The sequence below is a fragment of the Falco punctatus genome, assembly GCF_963210335.1.
Source record: "Falco punctatus genome assembly, chromosome: 1".
Lineage (NCBI taxonomy): Eukaryota > Metazoa > Chordata > Aves > Falconiformes > Falconidae > Falco > Falco punctatus.
This window is the reverse complement of record NC_137580.1, coordinates 77,837,266-77,856,937: the sequence shown is the minus strand read 5'-3', so window position 1 is coordinate 77,856,937 and position 19,672 is coordinate 77,837,266. Positions and strand designations below refer to the sequence as shown.

The 19,672-nt window shown below is 41.8% G+C and overlaps 2 protein-coding genes across 3 annotated transcripts; both read left to right on the top strand.

Moving 5' to 3' along the window:
- FGG (fibrinogen gamma chain) lies at positions 1-5,623 on the top strand. Of its 2 annotated transcripts, XM_080396136.1 has the most exons (10): positions 1-120; positions 212-256; positions 691-874; positions 975-1,068; positions 2,076-2,206; positions 2,904-3,037; positions 3,173-3,357; positions 4,091-4,368; positions 4,714-4,883; positions 5,399-5,623. In XM_080396136.1, exons 1-10 carry the CDS (start codon positions 46-48, stop codon positions 5,411-5,413), a joined length of 1,311 nt encoding a protein of 436 aa, XP_080252262.1. In that variant the 5' UTR covers positions 1-45; the 3' UTR covers positions 5,414-5,623. The 2 variants fall into 2 exon arrangements, with proteins under 2 accessions (XP_080252262.1, XP_080252261.1); XM_080396135.1 differs by having other exon boundaries at positions 4,714-5,623.
- A 6,150-nt stretch (positions 5,624-11,773) lies between these two features.
- On the top strand, positions 11,774-18,686 carry FGA (fibrinogen alpha chain). The gene is made up of 6 exons (XM_080396080.1): positions 11,774-11,971; positions 13,765-13,893; positions 14,947-15,130; positions 15,431-15,576; positions 16,530-17,583; positions 17,960-18,686. Exons 1-6 carry the CDS (start codon positions 11,921-11,923, stop codon positions 18,676-18,678), a joined length of 2,283 nt encoding a protein of 760 aa, XP_080252206.1. The 5' UTR covers positions 11,774-11,920; the 3' UTR covers positions 18,679-18,686.
- The last annotated feature ends 986 nt before the right edge of the window (positions 18,687-19,672 follow it).

Genomic DNA, 19,672 nt, shown 5'->3' with positions numbered 1-19,672 from the left:
ACATTTTCGGCTGCTGAGGGCACAGCTGCACCCGCTGGAACAGGCATGATGGTGCTGAGGTGGTGCAGCTGGGCTCCCCTGGGGCCTCTCCTCTCCCTCCTTTTTTCTACCAGCATGGCGGTGAGTGAATACACAGTGTTAGAAAACGTGTCAGCACCGAAAGTGCTATCAGAGAAAATTCACTGAAAATGGTCTTCTTTCTTCTCTTCAGTACATTGCTACCAGAGAAAACTGCTGCATATTAGATGAACGATTTGTAAGTACCTAAACCATTTTCTTTTATCTTAATAGTCTAATTAAAGCTTTTCTAAGCTGATCATTAACCACCAGTATCACTTGATCCTCATTGTTCCTTTCCATACTGACTAAATATCCTGTCCTTCAACCCGTTATTTATTAATAGCGGTATACACTTGGTAAAAGCGTATAGGAGACTGCACTGCTGATGAAAGCGTATATACAGAAGATGTTCCGAGTAACAGCATGCACTGTTTTCTTGCTGTGTGTGCACACAGTGCGAAAGTAAACTCCCTCTGGAAATTCGAACACAGCAGACGAAGCGGTGGATGCCTGCCCTTTTTCATCCACAATCGCTTATAGAAGTGGCACCTCAAAGTTCCCTGACCAAATATTCTGCTTGTCTTTATTTGCTCCTGAAACAATTGCTGATTATTGTTCTTTCCTCTTTAGGGTAGCTACTGCCCAACAACCTGTGGCATTGCAGATTTCTTTAATAAATACCATCTCACTATGGATAATGAACTGAAGGAAATGGAGAGAATTTTGCAGCAAGTTACTAACTCCACAGGAACAGTAGAACATCTGATTCAACACATCCAAAGCCTCTATCCTCCAGAGAAGCAGACACTACCAAGTAAGAATATAAAAACAAGTACACAACTGAAAAATATAATTTATGTAGTTCTGTTTTTTAATTTGCCTAATTGCAATAATTTTATACCTTTGTTTTACAGATTCAGTTGATGATTTCACTCAAAAGTCAAAGAAAATAATTGAAGAAATTATCAGATATGAAAACACTATTTTGTCTCATGAAAGTACTATACAGTAGGTATCTTCCACCTTTTATATCACTTGACAGTCCAAATTGTTTTCTTTCTGTGCTTTTATCAAGTGCAGCTCAGGCTCCCTCAGAAAGGTTTTTTGTGCTCATGTGGACCGTTGTGCCCACACTGTCATTAGTAGCTGCCTAGCGAGACACAGAAGGATCCTGAGGGCCTGATATTGCATTCTCTGCTCATCTGCGTAAGCCATTAGCTGGGCAGGAAGAGCAAGACAAGAATGTCAGGAAGCCTAGCAATATTTTTATTTATGCTTCTTTTTTTTTTTCTGTGCCAGCTACTCCTACAATTTTTTTCATGACTTTTGGAGATTTTATTTATATGAATTTGTTCTGTAAGGCAATGTGTGGAATATTTGTGCAACCATCCACCCTGACTAAATTTGCTGCATCTATCCCTTAAAATCAGCTTAGTTACATTGATATAAGTAACTATAAACTCACTGGTAGCTTTTTGTAAATTGATGTTGAAAATAAAATTGAAAAGTTAATCGTTAACGTTAGAAAATCGTTAACTTTCTAAATCTTAAGGGTATGGTTTTTGACCTGAATGTTGAAAAAATTCCACTTCTGTAACATTACATCAAAAACAATTTAAGCATTCTGCCACTTGCAGCAGTTTATTTACAACATTTATGTTTTACACGTGCATCCATAATCAAAGAGGAGTAATTTATCATTTACTTTAAGAGAACAAAGAAAAACTTTCCATAGAGATAAATCCATACTGGTTTGAGTTTTGCTGATTAGAGTCAAGTCAAGTTTTGCATAAGGGTGTGCTTCCATATTTGGCTAGTCAAGTTTTGCATAAGGTTAAGCGTGTGCTTTCCTATTTTGACTAGTTTCCTCAACTTTAAACATCAGTGCTAATAGAGGCACAGCCCTTTACAGAGGTGTGTGTGGCAGCATGCTGCAGAGGTGAGGCATGTGTGCAGGGAAATGCATATTCAGGAACAGCTGGAACAACAAGCCATTTTTATGTCTCTCTGTCCAGACAGCTGACAGATACACATATATTGAACAGCAACAGGATCGCACAGCTGAAAGAGAAGATTGCCCAGCTGGAGTCACACTGTCAGGAGCCATGCAGAGACACAGCTGAAATACATGAGACAACTGGAAGAGGTGCAAAAAGTGCTTCTTGTATGGTGGAGGGTTAATTCAGTTACAAGTATCACCAGCTGGCATCACAGCAATGAGTTGTTTGTAATCTTACGGGGCCGTAGCTGCCTGCAAAGATATAGTAGATTGCAAGTTGATGAATTGCAAGATGAAACCAGTGCCTTGATCACAGTAAGTACCAGGTAGAATGCTCTGCAAACAAGGCATTCAGATGGAACAGAAGTCTCACTTGCTCCTTTGGCCTTTTTGGCCAAAATATGATTATTGTTACAGCCAAATATTATTATGGCCAAAATGCATGATAAACACGAGGGACATGAGTTTCCACAGACTCAGCACAAACAGCAGATAACTCATTATCACATTTCTACTAAGTCATCTGAAAAAAAATTTAATTATCCCATTGGCTTCAAATGCGCTTTTTTGTTGCTGTAGAAATCAATGCGACAACTATATTTTACATTTAAGTTACTTAAACTCTATGTGAGAACAGATTCTTCCTCATCTTACACAAGTCCTGTGACCTTCAGTAGTTTTTTTTATAGCAATGACATTAAGATGTGCGGACTAAATAGCTAACTTTGCAACAGTGACATTTAGATGAATTGTATTTCTTGCACTAAGAAAGTTACAATATCAAATAAATGTGAGGATAGCACTGTAGCTGGATAAAATAATCCTTTGGATATATTTACTTCAGATTGTCAAGACATTGCAAATAAAGGTGCCAGAAAAAGTGGTCTTTACTTCATCAAGCCTCAAAGAGCCCAGGAGTCATTCCTCGTCTACTGTGAGATTGACTCATATGGCAACGGCTGGACAGTATTACAGAGGGTATGCCACTTATGTATTATTTCCATGAGCAAGCTTATTGCATCAGCACTGTTTTTTTATTTACCTCCATAAAATACCTATCTTTTTGATTGAGGTTTTTGATTTGGGGTTTTTTTCCCTTTTTTTTTTCCCCAGAGACTGGATGGGAGTGAGGACTTCAAGAAAAATTGGGTTCAGTACAAGGAAGGATTTGGGCATCTGTCTCCTGATGACACCACTGAATTCTGGCTGGGCAATGAGAAGATTCATTTGATAACTACGCAGTCCACTCTGCCATACACCTTACGAATAGAACTGGAGGACTGGAGTGGCAAAAAAGGGTATTTGCTCATAATGCTTCTGAAAGTGACAGCTCAAAACCTCTGCTCCCACTGCTGCATCAGTTTGTACATCATCTGAAAAAATGATGAGCCCTTAGACCTGCTAGCATGCACAGGACACTGCTTTGGCTCCTGAATTCACAGCTGTGGCAGCAGTGACTGTATGTGACTTGTTGCACTTGCGTGTCTGAAGGCCACGTGCTGGCAGCTCTAGTTTATTTGGCAGAAGGAATCTGTTTCTTCTCTTCACGTTTCTTCATATCTTATGCATCTTATGGACTAGATGATTATTGTAGGTCCCTTCCAACTGAACTATTCTATTCTATTCTTTCCTGTACTATGTATTCCATTTTCCAGAAGGGCTTACTATCCTTGCTATTTCTTGAGACATCCACTCCTTCCTCCCACCCATGAAAGATTTCCTCATGACCTACATAAGCCTCAGCATTATGAACCTGGGAGATACACGTGTGTGTGTGTGTGTGTTTATATAATATAGATCTTTCCTACATCACTGAAGACCAGTAGTCAGAAAACACATCTGATACCGGAGCACAAAAGTTAGTTGGATATATGTCATATAATGAGGCACAATCCTGCAAAACCAATTCCTTTCCAAATGCTAGGATGCCATCAATGCCTTTTCTGCGGTTTGAACTCCTATGAATTTTTGATTTCATGCATGTACGGGGAATACAGCATGCTCACATTCACCATTCTCCTTTGTTAACAGCACTGCTGACTACGCTGTATTCAAAGTGGGAAGTGAAGAAGACAAGTATCGACTGACTTATGCCTACTTTATTGGTGGTGAAGCTGGGGATGCCTTTGATGGCTTTGCTTTTGGAGATGATGCAAGTGACAAATCTTTAACCTCTCATAACGGCATGCGGTTCAGCACCTATGATGATGACAATGATAAGTTTGAGGGCAACTGTGCTGAGGAAGATGGGTCTGGATGGTGGATGAATAGATGTCATGCTGGCCACCTCAATGGCAAATACTATATAGGTAAAGTATCTTCTAAATACCTATAACCTAGGACACTGTTTCAGTGACAAAGAGAAATGGGCCACTTTCATTATGTTTTGCAATCTGAATTTCTCAAAGCTGGCATAGCCCATTCTTTGCAATAACTGTTAACACCAGCAGTAGGAACTAGTGGCCACTCACCAGCCCAAAGTGGGAGAATCAGTCCTGGTCCTGAGAGAGGCAACCTAAGGGAAGAAGAGTAGTGAATGTGGCCTGTTAGTATGCCCAGGAATGCCATGGAGGTGTTACTACCAAAAAAATCTATGGGCACGTTAACTGTTGTAGAAAGCAACTAACTGTTTTGCTCCAAATGATATTTTTTAGGTGGTGTGTACACATCGAAAGAGGCTGGTCCAGCTGGATATGACAATGGCATCACCTGGGTAACCTGGCGTGACCGGTGGTACTCCATGAAGAAAACTGCAATGAAAATCATCCCATTCAACAGACTGTTAGTGGATGGACAGCAACACAACTTAGGCAGTGCCAAACAGGTTCGACCACAGGGCCAAGGAGATATTTAAAATGACAACAGAACATAGTTACAGTTTCAAACACTGAGCATGGACACCTGAAGTGTTCAGCCCATTGCACCTTAGAGAAGTTGACTTTGTCTACCATATTTGTATTTTGTACATAATATTACAATTTTTACATTACAATTTTTTGGGGTATTTTTTTTAATTTACATTACAATTAAATTACAAAAAATAAAATTGTAATTACAAAAATCGTAAAAAATTACAAAAAAAGAGAAAACAAAAAAAAGAAATATTTGTACTTTGATTTTAGTATACCTTCCCATTACTGTTTCTTTTAACAGATAGAAAAATGGATAGTCTCGTGATCAGAAATAATCCCTTGCCCTCATGTATTTTAAATGCTACATTTTTAATTGCCAACTAGTATAACTATGTATGAACACTATCAACATGTCATTGTAGCCTTATGTTCTTCTTTCTTTAGAAGTACATTACACTAGTAATGCTTTCTTTTTTTTCTGTTGTAGGTTGGAGACTCATAGAGGGAGAATTTCACAAAGACTGGTCTGAACAGAGAAAACACATCTTTTATCTCTTAAGACACCAAACTTACCTAAGGTTACACAGTTCAGTTTTGACTATAAAACGCCATTGACTGTAAAATGCCCAAGCTTGAGCAGTGCTTACCTCTGTACATGGGTTGGTTTTTTTTCTGTACAAATTCCCAATAAATTTTTGATTATTACAAAAACTCTGAACTTGTTATCTGTGCTCTGCTGTTGGCCAAACCAAGCAAAACAAACTTTGTGATGATTGGAAGGTTACTCTGATCAAACTTTTTTGATTCAGTCATTCCTGAATTGCATGCCAGTAGTTTCTGCTCTTTATTTAAAGGCAAGTGTTGGAGCTATTTCTCCATAAAATGTGGCTTGTTTCCAAAAGTTTCATTTTGTTTTCTGATGAAATTGCTTTGTGACATAAATCAAAATACATAGCAACTTGAAAGAGGCCTAGATTACTGCTGAAGGCTACTTAACTGAACTTACCAAAAAGTAACAAATACATTTTGTATCAGAATGCATTAGGAAGTATACTGTCAATGACCAAGAACAGATATTTTACTCCAGAGCATGTATATTAACAAGTTTTTCAAGTACTACTAAAAATAAAAGTTTAATTTGCTATGTAGCACGTAGTATTGCACTGTACAGCCATTATTCTTGAATATCCCCTTTTTATTAATAAATATTTAAAAATTAATCTAAGGTATCTAGTGCCATTATCCAACCAAAGACATTAAAATTTGTAGCAGAAATTAATTGTATTATACTTGCGTTTTCTTTTTTCTAGATCTGGTAATAGTTTTCTAAGTGATCCACGTAAGAAAACTCACAGCACAGATCAAGAACAGCAAAGTCTGTGATACTGTTTGAATGTACTTACCCAGAATATCTGATGAGTGCATTTGAGGAGTGCATTAGCAAATCAGATTAGATTTGTGGATAAATTGCTCAACAAAAAAATACACTCAGAGCTACAATAGATATCTATATACCTATATATCTATATATCAACTTGATATATTACGAACTGAAATATGAAGTGTATCCTGGTCTTTATTTCTACTAGCAAGAGGCCAGAAGTTCACCTGGTATCTGAATAGCACATTTGAATGCTTCGTTTTAAGGACAGGGAGACATTACACTAATTAAACAGATCTCAAAGGTGGTTTATGCCGCCTCAACATTTTTCCAGATTTGGTGCCCAGGTCCCCAGTGCCGCTGCTGCTGAGCCTTTTCGCCTGCATCTGAGTCTCCACAGCATGATAAGCTGCTTTCCCCCTGTCTTTTTTACTGAAGTTGCTTTGACTTAGTTCAAGTTCTACCCATGGGCCAAAATCTAAGAGGAAGGAGTAGGTAAGAAGGAGCCCTCATTAGCATAGGGTCAGCATGGGGTTAACGAGCTTTTGAGTTGAGGGACAACCCCTCCACACCACTAAACCAGCATATGTGCATGGCCCTGTTGCACCCATGCAACCAGCCATGCTGTGGGGCTCACCACCAGCCTTGACACCCCGTTTCTTGCCGAGCAGAGCAGTTTTCTTGAATGCTTTGTGTCATGAGGCCTGTCCTGTGGTTCCTTGTAGCTGAAGCAGTATTTCTAGAGAGGGCTGAGGGTTGGCCAAGTTCAGTCTGATCCTGGTTCTGCAAGCAGCCACTTGAGTGGCATTGGCCAAGTCCCTTCCACTTTCTGTTTTCAGTTTATCCCACCTACGACATGACTTTAAGGTTGTTACTATTTGTAAGTTTGCAACATGGAATTAAAAAAGTATTCCTTTCCCCTGTGTCACTTTGACCTCTGTATCCACACTTCGCTATCATTTGCCTCTCCTGGTCTAGCTTTTGGCTGCAATGATTTCTTTGACGACAGTCTGGTGTAACTACACATGTTCGACTAGTGGGAACTGGCATTTTATGGGTTGCTCACCAGAGCTAAGACCGGCTTATTCTTCCGGTCGGTTTCTTCATTGGTGTCCTAAGTTTTTACAAATAATTTTAACCTCTTTGAAGAGGACCGTTTGCTCTGGGTGGTCAGGAGGGTCACAGCTGTTGAATCCAAGAAGCTTGATTTTTTCAAAGAAGCCCTGTGCCAGAGTTCATCAGGCAGTCTGCAGGATCCCAGCCTGCAGTTACATGCCCTGGGCCCTGAAAGAAGGATTGGCAAGACTCATGCTTTTCAGAGCTCCTTTCTGCTGTTTCCAACCCTCTAACTATCAGAAAGGGGCCTGAGAAGATCTCCTGTTTTGCCTGACTCATAGAGAGAGAATGATACTCTCAGTACTATTTTTTGCAGGCAAATACATTGCGATTTGACTTTATGCCCCTATTTTGTATACTGAGAGGTCATATTTCTCTTTTCTGAGTTAGTCTTTATCGTACATGACCGTCAGACCGCAGCCTACAGTGGAAGTTGTCTGTATTTAGGCAAGCCTGTCCCCTTCTGAGTTTATAAAATTTTGTTACAGGATTTGGTGGCTGCAATGAGTTTTGTGTTTCTTCCACACCTTGTGCTTGCAGTCACTCTTACAAAGACCCCTGTAGCACAGAACAGAGGATTTGGGAACAGCAATATTTTTTTCTTTTGCATGCTCACCACAAAGCAGGAAAAAAACCCACCCAAACCCAAACAGAAAATGTGGACAAGGAAGGGATAGAGGTAGGAAAAGGCAAACGAGGTGGACGGAATGGAGGACTTGCTGGGTCCCTCAGTCCCTGGGACATTGCATGGGGAAAATGTGGCACCAGATGCTGGGACTGGCTCATAATGAACTCTTTTAAGAGTTAAGTAGTCCAAGGAGTATATGAAGAGAAAGTGGAGCTGAGAGCTGGATCTGAAGGAGAATGGGGTCTAAGAGAAGGTATCCAGAGGAGGGACACGAATGAGCAGGTAAGAGGAGGACAAGGCACTGCTTGGAAACTGGTTGTGGAGACAGGTGGTAGGACAGGGGACAGGGGCAGTGCTAGCTCACATCTAGGGCACACAACCCAGAGATAATTCCCAGACTCCCTGACTATGACTGTGGCAATCTGCCAAGAGCAGGGCAGCCGAAGTAGTGAACTGCACTTCTGTCCTTCGATCATGAATTAAAGTTAAATCCAAAGTTTATCTAGCTCTTGGCCTTTAGCCTTTCAAACAAACACAGGGAGAAGTGACTGGATGATTGCAACATGAAAGCAAAGGTACAGGCTGAAGGTCAGACCCCACATTCAGTCCTCAACTGGAAAGCCTGAGGAGCTCCTCCTTCACCTCAGCTTCACCCAGCGGCGCCCTTCACATGAAGCTGGAAACCCCGGAGCTTCACTAGCGTTTATGATCAGCTATCAGTTTTTTCCAGTCCTTCTAGCTTTGGTGGCCGAGTTTAGTTGGACCAGAGCTTAAATTTTCCACGTTTGAAGGTCACCAGAGAGCTGCGCTCTCCACTGGGGTCAGAGGAGGCCTGGCACATGCTACTGCCATGTCCAGTGTTACCCTGGCAGCCGGTACCAGGGACATCACCTAGCAAATTGTCTCACCCGTTGTTAGCATGGCTGAAAAGACAGAAATTCTGTCTTTTCAGAAAAAGAAGAAAAATAAAAAAAAATAATAAAAAATGCCTGGTGTGCTCTTGATTTTTAAGGCCTATTGAATTGCAAAAATAATGTTCAGAGATCACTGAAGATCACAAAATCAAGCGCTTACAAAATGAGAAAAGCCAGAACTAAGGTGACATGTACATCCCATCTGAATTATGAGGGATGCTTGAGTTGTTTCATAGCTTGTAATGCATGTAGTGAGTAAGACCAGGTGGGGCACAGTTGTCCTTTACTTACAGCTGACACCCTGCAGAAGGAGGTGCTATTCCTGCCCTCACCACCTGAGCAGGTTCCTGTGGGACCAGAGGCAAAACTCTTCGATGTCTCAGAGCTGGCTGCTGGATGTTCCCCCTGAGCCACATTGCAGACACGGAGCTACAGCTGCCATCAGTGGGATCTGCATGGATGGTGTGCTCGGAAGACTCCGACTCTCCAAATGGATCCCAAAAATTTATAACTACTTTTTGACTTAACCTTCTGTCCTGGCTTCTGCAGCTGTGTAGAGGGGAAAGGCATGCCCAGGGAATGAACGCTTGTAAAGCACTGGGGTAGCGGAGTGATGAGCACCATAGGAAAATTCTTGAAGCTTTAAACAGTCTGCAAAGCATCACCATAGAATGGAAAGAGCTGGGCAGCTGCTTGCTTGCAGAGCACCATCCATGTTTTCTGTGAAGAGGAAGAGGTTCAGTGGAAGAAACATCACACATGATCCTGCAGTGAAGCAGAGATGAGCGTACGCACAAGGACAGCATATGTAGGTTGTACCTGCGATCCTTGTGTTCCTGACCATGGAGGTCCTAAGGCTATAATCTCTCAGCAGAGTTTTGTATCCCTTGTGGAGGCTAAGTTAGAGCTTGCTGGTTTGAGTGGGAGACTCTCCATGGACCCCAGCTTCACTTTAGATGAAGCTCATTTTACTCTGTTCTGTAAAATAATTAATCCTAACCCTGCAAGACTTCCTCTTATTGTGCTCCTTCTGTCCCGTAACCGTTTTATTGTCCTCTGAGCTTTTTATAATTCTTTCACAGAACTGCTGCAACAGAGTGAACAAAACTGTGTAGGACTTGGAGTGGGGAAGCATCGCCAGTCTGGCCGCTGCTCAGGTTAGCAGCTGAGCATTTTGGTGTGTAGGTGTATTGATTATCTGCTTTGAGTTCAGGAGCTGCCTTATGGACATTTATCAACCAAAGAACACAGCCATGGCTGGCTGATCCTCAAACTGAGCAAAGGTAACATGCGGCCTGTTTGGACATCTGTTACTGAAGTTCATTGGGCTGTCTTGCTGCTGAAACCTGAAAACCTTCGTTACATCATAGTATTACTGGCACTGCACGGGATTCAGCAGAAGACTTACAAAGCAGTTGCAGGGAATTGAAATAAACAAAACATCTTGTTTCAGAATGTGCACAGAGAAGACTAAGCCTTAAACACAGCAGAAGCCCTTTGTCATGCAAAACCAGATCCTGGTGGTGTAGGTGTTGAGCACTGCAGCACCATCTTATTGAGCTCTTCTCCTGGAGGATATGAGGTAGTGATATTGGTATAAGTTAAGTTAGGTTTAAGAGGGCTTTCCTAGATAAGAGAAGCATGAAATGCAAGGCCAAAATTGGGAGGAAACAAAGGGTCCCGACCAACTGCAGTGAGCTTTACATGGGGAGGGTTCAAGCCTCCTGAAGGCAGAAACCAGTAGAAAAATCAGAGGAAAGGAGGATAAGCCAAAACCTGGAATGGCTTGGAATGGAATGAATGGCTGCTGGAATGGATCCAAAGCTAAAATCAGCTATTTTGATTTAAATATGTTGTACAAACTTAAACATGTTCCTCCAAAGGAGACTATGATAAGATGTTACAACCTGTAGATGATGAAGAGTTTTGTGAATGTCACGTGCTTTGAGAAAGCCAAGAAAGAATTTTGTTCTTTCAACTGATTAGGCCCACATTTGCTCTAGCAGAGGTTCTCTTGTTCGTTCCTGCTCACTGCGGTGGCAACTTCTAAGATGGGCAGCACCTCTCAAGTGTGACAGCCGTGTACACCACTTCCCACTACCAGTAAGGCTGGTTGTAGAGCTCGCAGCAGCAGCATGGTACCGTCGATTGCCACACACAAACTATACACATTACACAAACATTTAAGGAGATGTGACTCCTTAGGAAGTTTTAATTATGCTTAACATCTGTTCTGGGACATCTTCATGTACCACTCTACTGTGCTTTTCATAAATATCTGTTCATTCCAAACATCCTACTTGATAAAAAATTATAACATTTGTGTGAGAGACAGCATAATGTTGAACACATCATGTGTTATACCAATACCAGTAATGTAAAAACTGATGTAAACTGGGTTCTGCACTCCTCAGGAATTAATTTTGGTTGATGACCACATAGTCACAGATAGACTGTATCAACTTTTCTAGTATCTGCTTTGAAAAGGCCAGTGAATTTCACAGCAATGGAACAGTCACACAGCAAGGGCAAACAAATTACTTCCTTTTTCAAAAATCAGCTCTTTGGTGATGCCCGTCACACAGAGTGTGTGTCTTCCAGCAGGTAAGCATTGCTGGACCCAACTAGGTCCTGCATACATCTTAGGTGAACATCCAGTTACAAGAAACTAAGCTTTAGACAGATTTTTTTTCCTGGAATACATGGTGTTGCCCACATGTTGGTGTTGTGCAAACTTATCTGGAGCAAATAACATCAGAAACTTGTGTAAGAGGCCTTAAGTAATCACCTAAGCGGGGGCGGGGGGGGTGGGGGGGTGGGGGCGGGGGGGCACCTGGCATGTTTTGTCTCCAAACAGAAGGGAAGGGAGCATAATGATTAATCACAGCTTTGCATGAGGGTTTAAATTGCACCAAATGAACAGGGAAGAGCATCCTTTCAGTCAGAGTTCTGCTTGCTCTCCTCCTGAAGATGATATCAATGAGGATCCTCTGTGTCTTGCTGTGCCTCCACTTACCCTGGGTATGAGTTTGCTTACTTGATTCTTTTAGTATCTTTCTGTTTTGAATAGTGAGCGTTTATTTAATGTTCATTCATTAGACAGATACATTTTGGCTGTCACCTAGCTCATAAAATTCAATGCACACACATATGCACAAGCTTACTGTAACTGCTTCACTGCTGGACTCTCATCAGTAGTTCTTGAGTATCCAGCTCTCTTCCAGCTCTCTAGTTTTGCTTAATTTGGTTTTTCTGAATCTGCCTAACTTCAGGAACAGCAAAGCACATACATTAACATGAATTCATAAATTCGTCGGTGTTGCTGTAAGTCTTAAACCTAACAGACCGGATGCTAGTGGCCCCAGCCAGTCAGGAATTTCCATGTTTATTAAGGTGAATTTCACTCTCCGTTGGTTGGTGCTTCAGCAGGCTTTTCCACCTACAAATGACACACAATACATTCATTATAAAATACACATTAAAACCCAACAATTCCTGTGGCAGAAACATCAGGTTAAACTAGAGCTAAGTAAGAAAAAAATATTTTGATAAGGAAAGAGATAGACTTGATTTTCAACTATGCTAACATAACCTTGCTGTTTTCTCATTGAGGTCTCAGGCCATAATCTTATGTTAGATTCTTTATGTTTCTCTTTTGACTTTTTTTTTTTTTTTGAGGAATGTGCATGTTTAACAAACCACAGAAATTCTAGGAAGCAGATGGGATAAAACAGAAGCAGTCGTATTGGAGCTGTCAATGCTGAAAGGGCACAGACCACATAAAATCAAAATTTTTATTTGCTGCTTTTAAGAGGCACTTGGGCCAGATCTTCAGGATGCATCAAACCAGCGTGAATCTGCTGATTTTAATAATGACTTTCCAGTTCTCCAGGGCTGAGATTCTGGCCCTGGAGGCTAGAATTAGGAAAGATTTATCTTCCTTGGAAGTAATAATTGAACATAATAATCATAATAATTGCATATTAATTATTGATATTTTCAAGCATGAATTATGCTGCTTGAAAAGAACATCAAGTGTGCAGAGGAATCCATTCAAACAAAATTACATCTCTAGCCATAAAACAGGGCTTTCTTTTATGAAAAAAGAATTGTTTTCCAATCTTTTACTAAGTGATTCTTAGGTTTGAAGAAAAACTCAGTATATTTATTTCTTTTCTTTCCATTAGCACTATGGAATCCATCCATCACTGACATTACTATTGTACTACAGTGTTGTTAGCTTTCTTGCTTTTTATGCCAGGTGAAACAGTGCTACAAGCTTACAGTTAGCAACTGGGATTAAAATCAAAGACACTCATGGGAAAACTCTCTTCATATATATCTTTAAGCCAGTTTTGTGTAGACTGAAGGTAGCAGAATGAAAACAGAAATTTGGAAATATTGAGGCAAATTGAAATAGAACATAGGATTTTTTAAGTATTTGCTTTAACTTAACCAGCTACAATCTAATTTCAAGTTAATTTTGTATTTGTACGCAGAACACAAGATTTCTGTGGAATGATATTATCATAATATATCCTGAGCATCACCAGCTCCCTACATAGCAACATTAATTTTAAGAGATGGAAGACTTTATTCTGACAAAACAACAACAACAAAATAATCATATCTTAGAAGAAATGTCAGGAATAAAATCCCTGTACTGTTGGGTGTGCTGCTTTCCAGATGGCTGCAATTGCCACATGTCACCTACACCACCGAGTGCTGGAGGACAGCAGCATTATGTTGCTGTTCTCTCGGCAGCTGTTTCGTTAATCTTGGCTTTGCTTTTTTCTCTTTTTTCCTCCTGGCAGGCACAAGGTGGAGAGACTGACTTTGAAAAGGAGGGTGCAGGAGTGCGTGGTCCCAGGATTGTGGAGCACATGGCCCAGTCCACGTGCCAGTATGAGAAGAACTGGCCCATCTGTGCAGATGATGACTGGGTGAGCGATGAGCTCTGGGGGCAAAAGTAGGGTGCCCACAGACCCCAGATGGACCGCTATGATGGGTGCCACGCAGCCAGCACGTGGCTGGGATGTATGTCTGAAGGAGGACAGGGGATGCTTCATGTTGGGGCAGGCTGGAGAGAGCTCCTGCAGGAAAGAAAGAAAGAAAGTGAGAAATGAGGAGAAAGAAAGAGAGAGAAGAAGTTTGCAGGGGTGCAGAATCAGATGAGAAAGTAAACCTGGAAAAGAAAGATGAAATAAAAGAAGGCTTTACCTAGAAAAAAAATAAGACAGGTTTCTTTTCAGAATTCTGATATTGCCACTTTTGGAGTTGGTAAGAGAAAGGCACCAGAAAGAAAGATGTGTGACAAAGAAAAATAACTAGGAATAACTTACACTTCACAAGTTACTGCTTAGGAAGGCAGATGGCAAAATGTTCAGTAACCGTTTCATAATGATTGACGGAATGTCTTTGTGTATAAACTGTTAAAGTTCTCTCTCTCTTGCATCTCAGCCCACCTCTATGCTACAGTTATTTGATGAAGTCTTGGCAAAGAGTTTTAGTCTGTAAGAACATTAAGTTTTTCTGAGGAAAATGTTACTTAAATAAGTTTGCCTCTAATATCCTTGCTCAAACTGGGCAACCGAATTCTCCTTACAGCAGCCCTTTGGGAAATCTATATACATATATGTCTTATTTCACCCCTGAGGAACAGAGGAGGCGGAAAATTAAGGGTTTACTTGTTCCTCATGCCCCACTTTTGGCAGGTTTCTGAGGATGCACTTCACTGATTCCATCACACCACTGGTGCCAGAGGCATAGGAGGTAAAGGATGAGCCCCCCGGTCACTTGCTCTAAGTAACACAAGTCCTTTGCAAGGTCACTGGATGAATAGGACCGGACACCTAAAGAGAACTTGTGGAATCTTGCCCTGATTTTCTTTTTTTAATGTGTTTTCAGTGTTAGCCAAAAGTGTTGGCAAACATAATGTTAGAAAAAGGTTTAATCATGAAGATTTTAAGACAATTATTTCCCTCTTCCAATTTTAGGGTACCAAATGTCCTTCAGGCTGCAGGATGCAAGGACTAATTGATGAAACGGACCAGGATTATAGTCACAGAATAGACAAAATCAAGAAGCTGCTAGCAGAAAGTCAAAACAACTACAAAAAATCCAATCGGGTAATTGTGGAAACCATAAATGTACTAAAACCAAACCTGGACAGTGCTCAGCGTGAGTATCTCACATGCAGTTTTATTATCCCTTGCTGAATTATTGGGGGGGTTTTAGTGCATAAGCAGTATGTAGTGAAAATATATGCTGCGCTAGACCTTATTATCAAAAGCCAGCATAAACATAGTAATGCAAGACTCTTAACAGCTAACTAATGAAAACTAATGTAATGTTAACCTGCTCAGTACTATGAGAAATATGTTCTTAATTACTGTTTTAATTACATGTTTTAAAATATGCTACTCTTTTAGGAAAGAAAACCACATGTACATAGCTGACTGTGAGGCATTTCTGTTTCAGAGATTGATGAGAATTACGGTCACGTGTCAGGAGAACTGAGGCGGAGAATTGTGACATTAAAGCAGAGAGTTGTCACTCAAGTAAACAGAATCAAAGCTCTGCAGAACAGCATCCAGGAACAGGTGATAGAGATGAAGCGCTTGGAGGTAGGTGGCTGCTATGTAATTTCTATTCCAGTGCTTATCTACAGGAGGGTCTATCCATCACGCCGTATGTGGCGAGCAGTGCTCTTTCTGGAAGACGACATGATGCAGCTCTCACAGGATCTGACTTGCCAAGGCAAATCCCCGAACAAGTTGCTTTCTGTGCAGCTTGTTTTTCTGCTCCTGCTGCATGGGAACCAACATGAGCTCAGGAGGACTCCTGGTCCCACCTGCGGCTTCTGCTCTGAGACAGGCAGCAAGGATGTTATATATTGGTTATATACAGCTGGCTCTGTGAGGTGTGTCTGCTCCTGTAAGGAGCTGCTGAGCAGCTGGGATGAGGGGGATGTGCCCTGTCTTTCCCCAGTGCTGCCCACAGCCTGTGCTGGCATTAAAGCCCATGTCCCAGGTTGCGGCCAGTTCTGACAGTAATGCGAGGAGAAGTCCTGGCTCAAACAGTGGTTTTGCTGAAAAGCCAATTTGGATCCCTGGATCAGAGACCCAGCTTTTGGATCATTTGAGAAAGCAGCGGTAACCCCAGGATGGGAAGCCTCACAGCAGGGCCATAACAGGCTCTGGGACAAGCCCAGTGTCTTCCCCTCTCCCTGAAGGACCTGTTTCTGCCCTGGTCCCCAGGGAGTGTGCCCAGCTCTGCAGCACTCCCTCCAAACCCAGAGGTCAACCCTATGCCCTGAGAATAGAGGGAGCAGAGATTGGGAACATGTCATAACGTACTTCTCCATGGAGCTCACGTGTACTGCGCTATTGCACTTGTCTATTTACAGTGGAAATAAACCCAGGGTTGATTTCAAAACTGAGCTTTAGAAAAACTCAGCTGTAGGTGGGAGGTACCAGGGCAGCTCCCACCTTTCCCTAGCCCACTTAAAGGTATGATATCTTTGCTTGAGAAAGTCACGAAAGCTCCCTAACCGAATTATTTTTCTCCATTTGTGTAGGTGGACATTGATATTAAGATACGAGCTTGCAAAGGAACCTGTGCTAAAAGTTTTGGTTACCAGGTGGACAAGGAAAGCTATGACAACATCCAGAAGCAGCTTACCCAAGCCAACTCCATCGACTTGCACCCAGAGCTTCAAACCACCACCTTAAGCACACTGAAAATGAGGCCACTTAAGGACTCAAATGTTCCTGAGCATTTTAAGCATAAGCCTCTGCCAGAAATGCAAGCTCTGAACATAATTAATAACATCAAGCAGATGCAGGTGGTATTAGAAAGACCAGAAACAGACACAACCCCTCCCCGAGGTGACAGCTTGTATCACGTGGCAGAATCGAGGGGGGATGGACCTGCATACACCAGCAAATTAGTTATTCCTGCTCATGGGAGAGAAACCCTTAGTCTGGGAGACAAAACCTCCTCCACTGTCCGTAGATGCACCAAAACTACCACCACAAAATATGTCAGTGGCCCTGATGGCCCTAGGGAAGAAGTAGTTGAAAAGGTGGTTTCTTCTGATGGCTCAGACTGCTCCCATTTCCCAGGAACAGGAACTGTTGGTGGGACAGGTGACTCACACAAGCTAGAGAGGTTATTCCCTGAGCTAGAGTCGTTTTTTACCCCTGACTCTCCATCCACTGCTAGTAGGCACTTTGGTGGATCTAGCAGCATTTCAACTAGCAGCCACTTAACTGGCACAGGCACTAGCCACTCAAGTACTGGGGTATCCAGTCATTCAGGGACTTATGGGGGGAAAGGCAAATTTACAGACTTAGGAGAGGATGAAGAAGATGACTTTGGAGGACTTCACCTTCAGCCATCTGGATTCCCATCTGGCAGTGCAAGTCACTCCAAGACCGTAGTGACCAGCGCCTCTTCTAGTTTCAACAAGGGAGGCTCCACTTTCGAAACCAAATCACTAAAGACCCATGAAATAACTGAGGAGCTAGGTGGGGTGCAACATGATCAGAGTGCAGAGGACACCCCAGACTTTCAGGCACGCAGCTTCCGACCGTCAGGATTGAAGCGAAGGACAGCCAGTGCTGGGAAAGGTACACGGGCATCACAGAAGTAGTTATTGAGGTAGTGGAGCCAAATTCCATCCATAACCAAACTGACACATTGGGTTTAGATACTGCAGTACAGCAATGATGATAAAATGCAAGCACTGTGTGTTTGTGGCCACCTTGGAAATCAAAAGGAAAATATTTCATTAATAGTTGGGTATTACATAGGCGGTTCACGATTTAAGAAGTACGTAAAGTTTTATTTTCTGAATTCTTTTTAATGTTGCCTGTCACTATACCTAGTGTAGTCCAAGACATGTTTAACAATTTCCCTCAGAGCTATTGGTACTTGGATTCCTCTGAACCTTTTATTAAAATTTGCTGATAACTCCTGTCAAACCAGATCAACTTTTTTTTTTAGACTGTGATGATATCCGCCAGAAACACACTTTTGGTGCCAAAAGTGGCATTTTCAAAATCAAGCCAGCGGGATCCAATAAGGTTTTGTCAGTTTATTGCGACCAAGAAACCACTTTGGGAGGATGGCTATTGATCCAACAGAGAATGGATGGATCAGTGAATTTTAACCGGACCTGGCAAGACTACAAGAGAGGTTTCGGCAGCGTGGATGGCAGAGGGCGAGGAGAGTTCTGGCTGGGCAATGAAAACATACACTTGTTGACTCAGAACAACACTCTTCTTCGGGTAGAGTTAGAGGACTGGGATGGAAAAGCTGCGTATGCGGAGTATATCGTACAGGTAGGGTCTGAAGCAGAAGGGTACACCCTTGCCGTGTCCTCCTATGAGGGAACCGCCGGGGATGCTCTGATCGCCGGCTGGCTGGAGGAGGGCACCGAATACACATCGCATGCCCAGATGCAGTTCAGCACCTTCGACCGCGACCAGGACCGCTGGGAGGAGAGCTGTGCAGAGATGTACGGGGGTGGCTGGTGGTACAACAGCTGCCAGGCGGCCAACCTCAATGGCATTTACTATTTGGGGGGCCACTATGACCCCAGGTACAACGTTCCTTATGAGATTGAAAATGGCGTGGTCTGGCTGCCATTTAGAGCCTCTGACTATTCCCTTAAAAATGTTAGAATGAAAATCAGACCCGTAGAAAGGCAGGCTTTTAATTAATATGTTACAACTACAAGTTGAAAAGGTTTTTTTATATGTGTGTGTGCATCATGTACCTTTACTCTGGGAATTTGAAGGCAACTGGACACGTCTATGGCTTAAAAATAAACACTGATTAATTATCAACAAAATAGTCCTTTCATTTTATTTATAACTAATGTTTTCAAAGAAATATTGATTTTGAAACTCTTTTTCTATGAACTTGGTCTATGTCTGTGACTATGTCTATGTCTTTGGCAGCTCACACCTTGACTGGAGATAAAAATATTTATAATTTGAAGTATTTACTTTGTTTAAGAGTGTTAAAGAAGTAAAAGAATTTAGAAGTTCAACACTAACTCCTGCCTCCACTTACATGAACTGTGAAAGTCTGAGTTCAACAGTGACGCTTCTGGGTCATCTCCTCTCATCTCCATTTGCAGGCAAGCACAGGGAGTCAGTTCTCAGGCAGAGCCGCGGGTGGTTTGGGGTCTCACTTTTGCTGCACACTTACTATGGGGTACCCTTTGATAAATGATGCACGCATTTTAGGACTGACTTTTAAAGGTCTCCTAAGCTTTGATATTACAAATGTGGAGGTAGACCTTCTATCCCATTGATGAATTCAAAAGTAGTTGACCATGCATACTGTAGCTTCAAAATAAGACAGTTCATGACAACTCATCAAAATATAACTTCAAAAACAGGCTATTTTTTTCTAGTACCAACTAAAAGGTTATGACTGTAACCAGCACAAGCAAGATGAGGAGTACCTGGATGGCTACAGTATGTATTTCCTTGGTTTAGAGCGTTTCTCTGCACAAGTGTCAAGCAACGATCCTGCAACTCAGGTGTTTAAACCAGCAACTTGCTGACGGTGTACGGAAGAATATTTTAGCAAAAAAGCTGGCTGCATGGAAAAACATTTATATTGGTTACACAAGAACATGCTGTATTTACCTTTATACCTTATGAGACAAAAATCACACAAGTAGTTACTCTGTTTAGTATTTCT

Excerpts from the sequence above, each read along its gene's own strand:
- FGA (XM_080396080.1), top strand. The coding sequence starts at position 11,921 with ATGATATCAATGAGGATCCTCTGTGTCTTGCTGTGCCTCCACTTACCC. Across the intron at positions 13,894-14,946 it reads TCTGTGCAGATGATGACTGG|GGTACCAAATGTCCTTCAGG; the intron begins GTGAGCGATGAG and ends TTCCAATTTTAG. Across the intron at positions 15,131-15,430 it reads AAACCTGGACAGTGCTCAGC|AGATTGATGAGAATTACGGT; the intron begins GTGAGTATCTCA and ends TTTCTGTTTCAG.
- FGG (XM_080396135.1), top strand. The coding sequence starts at position 46 with ATGATGGTGCTGAGGTGGTGCAGCTGGGCTCCCCTGGGGCCTCTCCTC. Across the intron at positions 3,038-3,172 it reads GCTGGACAGTATTACAGAGG|AGACTGGATGGGAGTGAGGA; the intron begins GTATGCCACTTA and ends TTTTTTCCCCAG. Across the intron at positions 3,358-4,090 it reads GACTGGAGTGGCAAAAAAGG|CACTGCTGACTACGCTGTAT; the intron begins GTATTTGCTCAT and ends CTTTGTTAACAG.